This window comes from Triticum aestivum, chromosome 2B, assembly GCF_018294505.1.
Source record: "Triticum aestivum cultivar Chinese Spring chromosome 2B, IWGSC CS RefSeq v2.1, whole genome shotgun sequence".
Taxonomy (NCBI): Eukaryota; Viridiplantae; Streptophyta; class Magnoliopsida; order Poales; family Poaceae; genus Triticum; species Triticum aestivum.
This window is the reverse complement of record NC_057798.1, coordinates 457,164,262-457,179,584: the sequence shown is the minus strand read 5'-3', so window position 1 is coordinate 457,179,584 and position 15,323 is coordinate 457,164,262. Positions and strand designations below refer to the sequence as shown.

The window sequence follows — 15,323 nt, the reverse complement described above, 5'->3', positions numbered from 1 at the left end:
GGATGTGAATGAAAACATTGAGTTGTATGACCTTATATTTTCTTTGAAGTTTACTGAATCCTGTCCTTCACTTCTTAAGAGATTTCTGAGGTATGGTGGAGGCTCTCTTAGTGGTGGCAGGTCGATTTTTCCCTGTTTGCAGCATATTCCAAAAGAGGGTGTCTTAGTTCCTTTGTTTGAATTTAATCTTTCTTCACACCATAGCAATGCTTTGCAATACTGGCATTTGTATGTTGGCCTTCCGAAGTTCCATGCCTTTCTATTAGCTTTTGTCGAGGCTGTGGTTCTGTTGTTGTCTCCAACATTGATTTTGATGTTGTTTTTGTTGCTTCCGCTTCTTGCACACTTCAATTCCTTATCTTCTTCAGCACTATCCTTTCTTAATCGTTTAGGAGCCTCTGTGTTCGTATTTCTTCTTCCCTCTGCAGTCCTTGTCCGCTTTGTGCTCCTTGAGTTTAGAGGTTGTTCTTCCTTTCTTTTTGTATGATGAGCTGCTGGGGCTGACGTATGCTGGACAGTCATCTCTACAAATGTGATTTTGTTAGTGACGTATAGAGTTTCCTTAATATAGTACTCCCTCCGTCCCAAAATTCTTGTCATACATTTGTCTAGATACGGATGTATCTAACACTAAAACATAACTAGGTACATCCGTATTTAGACAAATCTAAGACGAGAATTTTGAGACAGAGGGAGTATCATGTACTATGATTTATGTTGTACTCCCTCCATAACTTAATGAGACGTTTTTTGACACTATCAAAAAACGTCTTATATTAAGTTACAGAGGGAGTACTTAATAATGTTTGTCATTCCAGACATGAAAGTGCATTTGGAGATATGATGAAGAGACTAATAAGGTGTCACATACAGTACATTTGTCTGGATGGCACTATAAATCAATAATTGTTCAATAGGTGTCATGGTAGTGTCAGGATGCATTAAAAACATGCTTTATAGTTTAGTATCAGAAGAGTTTTGACATAGAATATTAGAAGAAAGGTTGAGTTGAGATCAAAATGCTGGCACACATGTGAGGAATTGCATGTGGATATTACCTGAGGTTGATGGTGTTGATGCCGTGTCTTCAATTTGGTGGGCGTTTCTTTGCGCCTTCGATTGTTTGGGCGTCGCCGTCGTATATTGGATGCAAGTTGCCGGAGTTGTTGACATGCCTTCGATTTGTCGGCCGTCTCATGCGTTCGATCGTCTCGGCATCTTGAAAAAGGAGCTATTGAGAAAGTGCAGCATGGGTCAGACCCAAGAGTTTAATCATAAATATCATCTTGTAAAATCATGGTTGAATGATGATTATGTGATGTAAGTAGTGACCATACGTCTTATTTGTTCTCTGAGACTATGATCTGACTATTTGACTAATGTATCTTGAAGAAGGGACTAGTATTGTGTGATTATCTCAGGATAAAAGTAATTTTCTAGAAATATGTTCAATGTTAAGGAAGTTAAAATAATGTGCAGATTATAAAAAGAGGAAATATATAATACCCTGATGGCTTGCATTGATCATAAGCAGGAAGTAATAGAAAAGAAATACATGGTGAATATCCTAAGATCGAAAGAGAATAAAATGGTGAGAAAACACAAAAAAGAGGGCAGTGCCTAAACCCTGCTAAATGAATGAAATTAGCCTATGCCGGCAGGTGGTTCTGCAAAGGGCAGCTCTAGGCATTGGGCTCCTGCCTGTCTCCACAGTTGTACTTTTGCACAAATGGCGTCGACCACATCCTCTCTTTGCTAGCTTCCCTCTGAAAGTGCAATGGTTTCGTTTCCATCCATAATTCCCACAGTACCATAATGATCAGTGCCTTGATCCCCTTCCTGTCCAGTCCTTTGGTACCCATGACCATTTTTTCTGCTATATCCAAAGACTTGTGCAGACCATCCCAGCTAGAGGAGGGGTGAAGTGCCTGACAAGCCTGACCATGTTGCAACTTTGGCCCAGATTTGTTTGGCAAAATCACAATGCCAGAGCAGATATACCGAGGATTCTAATTGCCTAATGCACACTTGACAGAAGTAGTTGTTCTGCCAGCCACGTCATTGCACCACAATCTGTCGAGGTGGAGTAGCAAGGTGAAAATTTTCAGCTTGCCTGGAGCCCAGGTGTCCCAGAACACACTTTTGAAGGTCGTCTTGCAGGAACCATTGAACTGAGCCCTATAAGCCGATATTGTTGTGTATTGCCCGCTGGCCTGAAGATTCCATCTGATCTCATCTTGCACCCCCTGCCTAAGGTTGCCCACTGCCCCTCTTAATTTTTCTAGCCATCATCGGGAAGTCATGAAGAAAGTGTGATGTGTTTCCATGGGCAGTTATTTATCCAAAACCACCACACTTGAGGCTAGGGTAATCAGTCGGTACCACATTTGAGCCATGTCACAAAAAACCACCAACTTTGGGACTAATCGGTACCGCGGAGCACTGACTGGCCGATTTAGCCGCGGAAACAGCGAAACCGACAGGTCGGACCCACCTGTCGGGCTGACGTGGCGTGCCTATGTGGATAATTCGCTGAGGTGGCACAAGGCCCCACCTGTCGGGCTCTCTCTTCTTCCCCTCTCTCCCTCCAGTACACCAAACCCCCCCCCCCCCGCGTCTAATCCCGCACCGCCGCCGGAGCCCAACCCCGGTGAGATACACCACCACCGGCGAGCTGCCCAGCCGCCCCAGCCACCTAAAATCCATGTTGAGCCGCCGCGCTGGACCTCATACCTCCATGACTAGATGTTTCCCTGGACGAACGCATGCGTGCGCTGCATCGAGCATTGAGGGCGGCGCGAGATGGCGGCGAACTGGCGTCGCGACCTGGCGGCAAACCAGAAGCATTGGGCCGCCCCCTAGGCTTCTCCTACACGAGAGATCCTGCTCGGGCTCAGGCTAATGGAGGTGGTTGCAGCGTTGGGCCTCGTGGTCGCAATGATGAAGCACGCGTCGACGGCGCTGGAGCTACTGTGCCGGGCTGCCGGCGGCGGTGCGCAGGGAGGCCTTGGCCGCGCGCCGTGGAGGGCATGTCCGTCCGCGGCCGCGAGTCCGCCATCGGCGTCCCCAGAGAAGACCACCATGGGTGTCGGCCGAGTTTCTCCTTACCGCAGCTGCCTCGCGCGCCCGTTCCCAGTTCGCCGCTGCACGGCCTCGCCTGGTGGTGGCGCCGGTGAAGACACGCACATAACGTGTTTGTTGAAATGCCCATGAGAAAACTGAAGAGAGGAATAAAAAGAAAATGTGAAAAAAGATAAACACTCTAGTCATTGACAGGTGGGGCCCTCGTCCAACTCAGCAAATTCTCCACACAAGCATGCCACGTCGACCCGACAGGTGGGCCCGACCTGTCGGATTTGCTGTTTCCGCGGCTAAAACGGCCCGTCAGTGCTCCGTGTTACCAATTAGTCCCAGAGTTGGTGGTTTTTGTGACATGGCTCAAATGTGGTACTGACCTGTTACCCTAGCCCCAAGTGTGATGGTTTTGGGTAAATAACTCCCATGGGCAAGATCATTAATCCAAGTATCATTTGCAATTGCTGCACTGACTATTCCTGCTCCCAAAGGAAACACCTTCTTGATCTGTCAACTTCTTTAGAAATTTCTTGGGTACTCTCAGTGCCGTTAGGGCAAAGGTGGGGAGCAAGCTCAAGACTGAGCGAACAAGGACCCGACGACCAGCAAAGGACATTAGCTTGCCCTTCCACCTAACCAGGCGAGCACGGATGCGATCAAGGATGAACTGAAGGTGCACCATCCGAAGCCTGGTGAGGGTGATCAGCAACCCAAGACAGGTCATTCGAAAACTGGTGACCACACTATAACATTATATAACGGGCACCATAAGATAGGGATGAGTGACGCTGGCTTCAGTTGGTCCGTCCTGTTGAACATCCTGGTGTCTCTTTGTTTTCAAAGGGTCCAAACGACCGCGCTGACCAAAGTGTCAAAGCCTCTCCTATCAGCTCCTATGAACCTCTTCCTTTCCCTAAGCCACCAAACCGAGATGCGTCCACCTGGGTCGTTCCTTGCACGTTTAGTCTGAGGAGGTCTCTGTGCCACACTTCCTGCGCGAACATACACCTGGCGAGTATATGATCCATATTGTCTTCGTCCTGCAAACATGTGAAACAGAGTGACGGTTGGTCTTGCTCTCCTGTCGGAGGTCCACACCCTGTACTGAAGTGCCAACCAGATGAATAGTTTGCACTTAAGAGGTGCCCAACTCCTGCAAGTGCACGCCTCCGTCGGGGATCTCGGAAGGCTCGAGCATAGGTAGTCATATACCAATTTGGCTGTGTAGCTCGCGGTGGCCGACGCAGGCCATGTGAATCTGTCCGGTTCTCCTGGGTTTCGTTGCACCGTAGAGATCGCATGAAAAAGGTGCATGCATTGGACCTGAGCCCTGAACGAGACGCTTGTGTCACAGTCCTCCATCTATCTATCCCCAGAGAGTGCTTGTTGGACAGTGCGACAGTTGGCAACTCTGGTATGCACCGTCGCAACCAACAAAGGCGCAATGTCCGACACCCCAAAGCCCTGTATCCACTTGTCACTCCAGAATAGGACGCTTTCTCCTTTCCCCATGGTAATACTGTCGCGTCAAAGATAGCACGTGTGTTGGTGTCCTCGATCATGGGTAACCCCTGCCATGGCCTGCGTGGGTCAGTTCTCTTCAGCCATTCCCACCTCACCCTAAGTGCCAATGCTTGGCCTTTCATGTTCTTGATTCCTAATCCTCCAAGCTTCTTTGGACAACATATTTTGTCCCACGCCACTAGGCATTGCCCCCCATTGGTTTTGTCTTTCCCTGCCCAAAAGAGCGATCACATCCATTTGTTCATCTATTCAAAAACCCAGTCCGGCGCATCCGCGATCATCAGGTGGTGAACCGGTCTTGCCGCAACGACCGACTGTACGAGAATTAGTTGTCCTGGTCTCTAAATAAGGCCCCGTTGCCAGGCAGACACGCACCGCCGCACTTGGTCAAGCATGGGCATCCACTCTGCCTGCGTCAAGCTCCTGATGGCCAGCTGAAGCCCAAGGTATCTGCAAGGAAAATCCGAAAGGCCACACCGCAGGATTCCAGCGACCCGTGTTCTGCCGTCCACATCTCCTCGAATTAAAATCGCCGCGGACTTGCGGTATTTGACCTTTAGGCCCAAAGCTTCACCAAGTGCCTCCAAAATCTCACGCACTGCCGTCATGTCTTGCGGCAAGGGCTTGATGAAAAGCGCCACGTCATCCACGTAAATCAAGAGTCTTTGCATCGCTGAGATCCCTGAGTATGAACTGAGCACACCCATGTCAGTGGCCATGTTGAGTATCGCAGTCAGCGTGTCCATGGCAATGACGAAAAGCATCGGCGAAATCAAGTCGCCCTGTATCAGGCCACATGCGTGCACAAACTTCCTTCGGGGCACTCCATTCACCACCACCTTGGTGCTGGCAGAGTGTAACAGCGCCATCATCCAGGCGGCCCATCTTTGGCCAAAGCCCTCAGCTCCCATGACCTCAAATAGGAATGGACACGATAATGAGTCGAACGCCCTCGAAATATCCAGCTTGATAAACACTCCGGGTATCTTCTTCCTGGCGTGGATCTTCCTAGCCACTTGACGAGCGTTTATTACTTTGACATGCACTAAAATATTAACCGTTGATAAATCTTAGTTTTAGTGTACAATTATATAATAGATAGATAATATATAGTACTAGTAATAGATAGATAGCTAGATCAACCTTTTTGTCAGAAAAAAAACGTACTTATGTGAGCATCGGAAGCTCTTCCTCCCACATCGTGGACATAATGAAAACAGAACTGCACGGCATAATTTGATGGAGTTTAGTTTGAAGAGGTTATCGGTTTGGGAATTTGAGGATGGAGTCTAAACACGGACAATAGTTGAGAGAAACAAAATAGACACCTTCGTAAAACGAGATCACTAGTGGTTGCTGGTTAGTCCCTGTATAAGACATTTGTAAACACATGTTTCAGCAAGTATCTGGACTTATGGAGCAGGAGTAGGATTTAGGATTTAGGGGTACCAGTACAAATTGGATCTGACATAGTGAAAGGGCAGGGCTAGTACAAGAAGATCACAGAAGCAATTTTCACCGGAATCTGACTAAGGCTTGGACGGGTGCGAAGGCGGGACGCCACAGAGCTCAGGGGATGCGATATTCGCGCGCGCGGTGCGCACTCTGCGCCGCGCGAAGAGGAACCCGACGGCGTGGCCGGCGACTGCCGCGAGGAGGACGCCGACGTTGAACGACATGACGGCCAGCATCACCAGGTAGGCCATCCCCATCCTGGCGGCGTGCACCGCCGTCAGCAGCGCCGCAGATGCCGCCGTGGCCGGGCCGCCGTCCTCGCCGCGGCGGGCGAGGCGGCGCGAGAGCAGGGCGAGGGCCTCGGTGAGCGCGGCGAGGGCGAGCACGAAGAGGAGGCAGAGGAGGTACATCCCGGCGCCGCGCTCCCCCGGCCAGCCCGGGAAGAGGACCACCGCGCGGTCGCCCCAGAAGAAGGTCATGTGCATCATCCCCATCATCTTGTGCGGCGCCGCCGCCTTCGTTGCCGCGTGGTCGGCCGGCGGTGGCGACATCGGCATCGCGCCCATGCCGCCGGCGTCGCCACTCATGCCCCTCATTGCCAGATGTTTCTTGGGTTCCTAGCGAAGCGGGCAGAGCAAGCGAAGGGGAGGCGCTGGGGCAGCGGGATGTAGCGCAGATATAACGTGACCAGTGGCGCGGAGGAAACTTACTAAAATCAGGAGAAGCGCAGGGCAGCGCGGTGGGAGCAGCGGAGCACGGAGCTCTGAGCGTCCGTCTCGTGACTGCACTGGGCAACCGAGGAGGGGACCGGCGTCGCGGTTGCTTGTCGCCTGCTCAGCCGCGCGCTCGATCGAGACGTTTTGTAGTACGCCGTAGCCGCTACAGATTGGCTTGGCCCAGCATCTGATCTGAGGCGGCGAGGATAGTTTGGTAGAGCTAAGGTTCTGCTACTGTATTGTCAACTCCTACCGGTGGTTTTGGTTTCCGTCTGCCAAAATTTCCTACTGGTGTCCGGTGGTTTTGCTGGGGTGCGCATTAGGTTGGCGTGAGAAAAGCATGCCCAACCTGCCAGTCACGCGCGCAGGTAGTGACACCGATCCAACTCTGGAAGCTCCCTCATCTGATGGAATCTCAATCTACTCACCAGGGAGTATTTAATGGGTTTTCCTGTGCAAGCAACAAACACTGCGGTCTGCAGAGCTATAGTGCATGCCCTAGGTTTCAGGTCCGTTTCGAATATTTTGAATGCCACACCAGCGCATTATTGTTCCTTGTTGTGTGTGCCACTGTCACGACATGTTCATACTCCATGTTTCTAGCACTGACCTACTCCCTCCGTTCGGAATTACTTGTCTCGAAAATGGATGTATCTAGAACTAAAATACATCTAGATACATCTATTTTGACGATAAGTAATTTCGAACGGAAGGAGTAATTCTTAAGAATTCTTAGCATCAGGAGACACCAAAGGCATGCGTGCCTGAGCCTGCGTGCTCTGAGCTCTCGCTTCGAGCTATGTAATCGTTTAGATGCGAACTTCGTTTGGTCCGGTCCTAACTGCCGTGAACTATGTGTTGGCGCCGATCGTGAGCCTCCGCGCTCTTCCGTATGTTTCGAGTCTATGTCTGATACGCTGCCTAGTTGTGGGCTTTATTAATTTAAAGCCGGACGCGTCTAGCGTCTTCGTTCTAAAGAAAAGGAGACACCAAAGGCATCTCTAACCGATCTCTTATAATGTATTGCTACATCTGTTCCTACATAATATGAGCCCTTTTAGAAATTTCAATGTAAAATACGCACAGAGCAAAAATGAATGAATGTACACTTTAAAACGCATCTATATATATCTGAATGTAGTCCATATAAAAAAAAGCTTATATTTTTAAACAGAGGGAGTAGAAGAGTGAGATTTTGGTTTTCCTTCTCTAAATTGCATCTAACCAATCCCTCGAAACTTTAGAGGAGCATAATTTTTACTCCAGCTTCCTCTCGATCCCTAAATATACTCGGTTGTAGCCGGTTGGAGTATAAATTTTATTTGGTTTAAAGAGCTGCTAGGAGGCAGGGTTGCGGCCGGGGCGGACTTGCCACACCACACCGCGCCCGTGGTTGTTGCCTTAGTCGCCTGGGTCGCCAGGAAGGCCATCGACACGGCGGCCATGGAGCTTCAATGACCGCGCCTACAGACTGATTCTTCATGGTGAAAACCTAGATTCTACCGTTTGTGCTTGGATCCACCGACAGCAGCGCTTGAGCGTCGTTCCCTTTCTGAATGCGTTGCTATTGAAGAACCTCGTCGTTCGTGGTGTCATGAGATGGTTGGTGTCGATATGGTCGTTGTTGCAGTTTGCAAATTGCTACCTGTGAGTTGCGTTGGGATTTTTCCCGAAGAAGAGGGGAGATGCAGTACATTAGAGATAAGTATTTTCCTCCGTGAAAAGCAAAGTTAATCGAACCAATAGGAGAATCACGCAAAGCCTCGTGAACAACACGTGCACACACAAAAGCAAATACTTGCACCCAACACACGCAAGAGGGTTGTCAATTCCCTTGAACTCGTTAATTGCAAAGATCAAATCTGTTAGAATAAATCCGAGGCATACCGTCGATCATCCAGGACCAAACAATCACACGAGCACGACACCAAGATTTGTTAACGAGGTTCACCGATATGGCTACATCCCCGGGGCCTGACTACGGGCGCTCCTCCCCGTGACACCGTCACAATACCGCACACCGGCCACCCGGGCGCCGGCACACGCCGCCGGCTCCCCCTTGCGCGCCTGTGCTATTATGTTGGCATAGGTCACATCGTGTGTCTACCTCGCTATATATGAGAGGCCTAGGATACAAGTGTCCTACTAGGGCACGACTCCACATCCTATGTAAACACAATACAACTCATAGTCCAACTGTAACCTACCTTGTACACAATATTCGACACAACTCCAACAAACTCCACATTGGCGAATATTCTCCACCACCTTGGATTCGTCCATGCGTCAAACTTCCATGTACATTGAACTTAAGTTTATCCCATGAGCACCGCCGCTACTCCAAAAGACTCAATATGACTTCACGTGCAACTTATAGTCCCTTCTTTTCTTGAACACAGTTAACACTCGAGCAAAATTAAGTTCCTTATTACTCTAGTTTGCGCTCCCAACTTCTAGAGCATCAGTCCAACGCCATCACACACTGATCACTGACCCGCATGAAAGTAAACAACTCATATATTGGGTGTCACACATAAGAGTTATCTGAACTCAACATCACCACTCCTTTCTTGATCGCCTGTCTGAAACTTGAAGGAATTTCACCGTTGCTTGTAGTCATCCCAAGTCAAACTCGCAGTTGACTCACCACATGTATGACCACCAGAGCCCTGGTCCGTCTCCATGCACCGTGCATGCCGCACGCCTCGCCGCTATTACCGCGTCGAGCCTCCGCTATCCCGGTCGAGTCTCAAGGGTCGTGAACCCACACCACTCAACCCCCACTGCAGAGTACCATCGATCATCGCCGACCGATGACGAGTTTCATGCTTCCATCAGACCACTGGGCTCCAGTCCAAACTGCATGTCACTCGCTTTCTGTCGTGGTTCTAAGTCCGACAGTAGAATAGGGGGGTAGGAATGGAGAGGCAAGATCCTAGCTATGGAGTAGTTGTATACGCAAGATGTTTACGAGTTCAGGCCCTTCTCGGAGGAAGTAACAGCCCTACGTCTCGGAGCCCAGAGGCGGTCGACTGGATTATGCACGTATGAGTTACAGGGGTGCGGACCCTTTACACTGAGGAGGGGGGTGGCTTATATAGAGTCCACCAGACCCCTCCGGCCCTCAGTTATGCAGGGTTTAAGGTACATTAAGATCTGGCGTTACTGGTAACGCCATACATAAAGTGCTATGATGACCATAAAGACTACTTAATGACAGACCGTTTGTGTCCAGAGTGACTCTAGATCTCCTGGTGGTCGAGTGAGTGGCTTCATGGTCGAGTGTCTTCGAGTCTGTCGAGTGAAATCCTTCCAGGTCGACTGAAAGGTAGTTTCTTCTAGAGATGTCCTTGGGGAGGGTATCTTGGACAGGTCCATAACCCTACCCTAGGTACATGGCTTCATCATTAGCCCCCGAATGGATCGAGGTTTGAGTGGGGAAGGAGTTGAGAACTCTTACGACCCATTTTTCGTGTTATGAGTATGTCTTGTTCTGGATCAATGAATTTAGGTGACGGCACCAACTTCTTTTTCGGTCGCCTTGATCCATTCTTTGTATCCGTCGAGTGAATTTTCTGTACTTGGAGATCTCTGAACGACAGAGCGGAGGAAATCTCCAGTCTGACAAGTTGCTCTGCAGTTCGCGAATTTAGTGGGATCTGAATTTCGGGAAGTGCGCGAGGCGGAGGAGGCCGCGGTACTCGGATGGGATAAGGCAGGAACGCCTCGATCTCCGTGCCACCTTTTTCGCCACGTATCGCGCGCGCGACTGTTGCGGGATTTAACAGGATTGTCCGGGCCTACCAGTCAGTCACTCGGAAGCAACCCCATATAAGGCGCCGGACGGGGGTTTTTGAACAGTGCGCCCTCATTTTCCTCTCCCTCTTCCTCAGACTCATCCGCCGCGTTCGCCTCCATCCTAGCGCTGCTGCTCTGTGCGTGCTTCGCCGGTGACGATGGTGAAGGATAAGACGGCGGTTTTGGAGCGGGCGAAGAAGGCGACGGCGAAGGCGAAGGGAAGGGCGACCAGTCGGGGCGGATCCTCGTCACGGGCCGGTCTGCGGCAGGGCTGGATCCAGGGCGACTGGATCCGCTCGACTATCCGTCAGAAAGATCTTGACGACTTGGCCAATGAAGGACTGATCCCCCATGGATCGGTGAGGCTCCCGGGGAAGGAGTGGCAGCCGCAGCCTCAGGAGGGTGAGTGTGTCCTCTTGGCCACCCATGTTGACCGCGGGTTTTCTTTGCCGCCCCACCATTTCTTTCGGGGATTTCTGAACTTCTTTGGGGCACAACTCCACCACTTCACACCCAACTCCATCGTGTATCTCGCTGCTTTCGTGTCCTTGTGTGAGAATTTCTTGGGTTGCCGGCCTCATTGGGGCCTTTTCAAACACATTTTCACCTGTCGCTCCCAGACGGTGAAAAAGGCCAATCCGAGTGACAAGAAAACCCAAGTGATTCAGATGTGTGGGGGTCTTAGGGTTCAAATGAGGGGAAAAAGTGCCTTTCCAGCCATGGTCCTTCCTGAGTCGGTCCGAGGGTGGCAGTCGACCTGGTTCTACTGCCAAGACCAGCCGACGCCAGGGCAGTCGACTGGACTCCCTCCTTTTTCCATGGGCCGAGTGAGCAAGCCGTCCTCTTTGAAGGTGGTCCCGGAGGATAAGGTGAAGGTTAAGGTGCTGGTCGAGCGTGTAGTCCAGCTTATCCGTGATGGGGTGACCAGCATGGATCTCTTGGAGGTCTTCCTCCAACGACGCATCCAGCCGCTTCAATATCGAGACCATCCGATGTGGATGTATTCTGGCACTAAAGACACCACTCGGGTCCACCCGGAGGAGGTCGAGGATGCCACGCTGGAGAGGTGGATGACTGCCATCACAGGGAACAAGGATAACCCTCGAGGAGCTAGGAGGATTCCTCCACTCGACCAGTCATATGAAGTAGACAAGGTCCAATCTTGTATCTTTGACCGTGATCCTGCTTTCTCCATCCTGTTTGCTTAACTTCGATCAACTGACTTTTGTCTTGTTTGTTGTCTTCCAGGTCACTACCAAGATGTACTCGATGCCCAACGGGGCGCAAGAACAGATCGAGGAGGAGGAGGGGAGCGGAGGTGAAAGTCAGGAGGAGTGGCAATCTGATGGTGAGGAGGATGAAGAAGACGACGGCTCTGGTGAAGAGGAGGAGGAGGAAGAGGAGGAGGAAGTCGACCCTCCCCGCACTGAAAGGCGATCCAAGCTCTCCCATGACCCCGCAGTCGAGCGTGGAAAAGCGACTGTGCCTGTTGGGCAGTCGATGAAACACCCTCGGACGACCTCTCCGGCGCCGACTGAGAAAGCGCCAAAGCAACCCCGAGCGATGTCATCAAAGCCGACGAAGGCCCTGCCGAAGATGAGGATGGTGATTCCCACTATTTCTGGGTAATAGCAGAACTTGTGTGTTCTTGTTTGGCATGGATAAACTCTTGGTCGACTCGTTGGCAAACCGACTGATTTCTGAAATCTGCAGTGCTGCTACCTCCGAGACCTCAGCCAGGAACGAGGACCAAGAAATGGAAGATGCTGCCACCTCCAACCTTGGTATGATCTCTGTAGTTTCGCTTTTGGTCGATTGGGTCTTCATTTTTAACTTTGAATCTTTCCTGTAGCCCGACCTCATGTCATTGATCTCCCTGATGATGACGATGAGGCGCCACTGAGGCCGAGGAGGAATAAAAAGGCGCCTGCTGGCAAGACTGCTCAAGTTGTGTCAGCACCTGAGATGCTGGTTCAGGAGGGTGGCAACGTCACTCGGACTTCGGTGTCCTTCGCTGTGCCGCTGACGAGTGCTCGACCTTCATCGTCGGCTACCGATCCGCCGTCCCTTTTCGCCACACACCACGTCCCAGAGGACCAAGCGGGTGCTGCTAAGGAGGCTATACGCCAGGCGGGGGTCATGATGGAGCAGGTGAAGGCGATCCGGGACGCGAGCCAAGCGGCTTATGATGCAAGCTCAGCTCTTCAGAGCAACGTCCAGGTCAGTTGGTCACCGCTTGTTCTGTTAGGATATGGTATCTGAAAACTCTTCTTTCTGAAGATCTTTGTATCTGTACACCCACTGGGTGTGTCGATTGATTTTTTGGATCAGTGGGGGCATGCTGAGTGCACCCACTGGGTGTAGTCCCCGAGACTATGGTGGACTGCTGGCAGTCGGCTGTAGTCTTTATACTTTGAATTTGTTCACTCTAACTTCTCCACTCGGTCTGGTCGAATGGAATCTTGGAACCAGTAGGGGCACGCTGAGTGCACCCACTGGGTGTAGTCCCCAAGACCATGGTCGACTGCTGGCAGTCGACTAAGGTCTGAAGAACACATCTCTTCTCTTTTTTTTGATGATACTGTGGCTGACTACTGGCAGTTAGCTATGGTTTAGGATCATAACCTTTTTGTCTCTTCCGGTCGACTGATTGAACCGAGTCGGTAGAACCAGTGGGGGCACGCTGAGTGCACCCACTGGGTGTAGTCCCCGAGACTACTGTTGAATATTTTGATTCGGCTGTAGTCTTAGAAATGCTACGATCTTTTCCCTTAGTCACTCGGAAGTGACCTATCTTTGATGTCTGTCGACTGACCTTTCGCAGAAATCTTGCGAGCTTGTGGCTCGCTATATTGAATTGGAGAACAAACATATCCAGCTCGAACTTGACTTGAAGCTTGTCCAGGAGAACTTCACGAAGGCAAAGGAGGAAGCAAAAGGTATGTTTGGTGAGAATCTTGATGACTACCTTTATCTTTTTGTCCATTCCTGATTCTGATCTCATTGTCACTTTGCAGATAAACTGAAGGAGGCTCTGAAGAAGAAGGACCTTGACCTCGCCGAGGCGCAGAAAGCGGCTTCGGACAAGACGAAGCTCACAGAAGAAAAGCTGGCTTCAGTCGGTAAACTTGAAGAGGAGAATACCAATCTGAAAGCTGCTCTCGGTGCGGCCAACAAGGAGGTCAGCCGTCTGAAGAATGACAAGATAGCTCTGAGTGACAAGGCTAGCGAACTGATTGGGAAGAAGAACGATCTGGAGGCTTATCTAGAAGGGCTCGCCAAGAAGTTATTCCTCATGCTTGAAGGTAATCTCTTTTATCCGACTGACTCGTTATCATCGACTCATCGTAGAACTGTTGGCTTAACTTCAAACTGTGCTTACAGAATTCTGCCAGAATTTTGAGGAGACCAGTCGAGTGGAGACAAGCTTGGACCCCATCAACTCTCCTGTGAAGGATGAAGCCGCTATGAATGTGCTCCGACTGGAGTTTTGTGTTGCCGGTGTGGTTGACTACCTCGCTCGACTGAAGGTTGCGGTGTCGCGGATCGACACGACACTCTAGCCAAGAGAGATGCTTCAAAATGACCTTGAGTCTTTAATGACTCGACTGAATGACGTTCCAGGTCGAGTGCAGGAATGGAAGAAGTCTTTCGCCAGGTGTGGTGCTGATGTTGCTCTGTCCCTGGTACGTGTTCACTACAAGGATGCTCGAGAGGACAAGCTGGCGTCCATCAGGGTGGCCAATACCAAGAAGCATGACTTCCAATCTTTCATGGAGACCTTCATTGCTGCTGCCACTCGGATTGCTGATGGAATAGACCTGGACCAGTTTGTCGCGCCCTCCAGTCCTCCACCTGAGGAGTAAGAAAAACTTTTATGCCTCACCTTAAATTTGCCTCGGTATGCCGAGTGGTTTTTGTAACCGATAAACTTTTACAGGCTTGACGCCTGAGCACTTCTGAATCCGTTATCTGAACTTTGCTTATCATTGAATATGCTTGCATTTGCCTTTGAGTAAACTTTGTTCTCCACTCGGAATATACTTTAATGCTTGAGACGCATCCATGAGGTGGAAAGTCCAGTCGACCTGCACTTCATCGCTTGAGATGCAACTCTGAGATGGAAAGTCCAGTCGACCTGCGTCCCTGTGGATCAGGATGGAGTGCACATTGTATTTGTGGCGTAGCTCAGAAGGAGGAGGTAGCAGTCGACCTGCACCTCGTCATCCTTGCAGAGCGCATGTTGTATTTGTGGCGTAGCTCAGAAGGAGGAGGTAGCAGTCGACCTACACCTCATCATTCTTGCAGAGCAGAATAGATTAAGTACTTAGGCGAGCACTGGGCTACAGCTAAGCCGCCGAGTGGGAGGATTGCTCTCCACTCGGTGGGATTTTCAAATACTTAGGCGAGTACTGGACTGCAGCTAAGCCCCCGAGTGGGAGGTTTGCTCTCCACTCGGTAGGGTTTTCAGATACTTAGGCGAGTACTGGACTGCAGCTAAGCCCCCGAGTGGGAGGTTTGCTCTCCACTCGGTAGGGTTTTCAGATACTTAGGCGAGTACTGGACTGCAGCTAAGCCCCCGAGTGGGAGGTTTGCTCTCCACTCGGTAGGGTTTTTAGATACTTAGGCGAGTACTGGACTGCAGCTAAGCCCCCGAGTGGGAGGTTTGCTCTCCACTCGGTAGGATTTTTTGAGGCGTAGCTCACAAGGAGAAGGTAGCAGTTGACTTGCATCTCGTCATCCTTGCAGAGCGCA

General features: G+C 50.6%; 1 protein-coding gene across 1 annotated transcript; it reads right to left on the bottom strand.

Moving 5' to 3' along the window:
* Positions 1-5,733: 5,733 nt before the first annotated feature.
* LOC123041386 (copper transporter 6) lies at positions 5,734-7,163 on the bottom strand. Its single transcript, XM_044464005.1, has one exon. It carries the CDS (start codon positions 6,648-6,650, stop codon positions 6,129-6,131), a length of 522 nt encoding a protein of 173 aa, XP_044319940.1. The 5' UTR covers positions 6,651-7,163; the 3' UTR covers positions 5,734-6,128.
* Between the last annotated feature and the right edge of the window lie 8,160 nt (positions 7,164-15,323).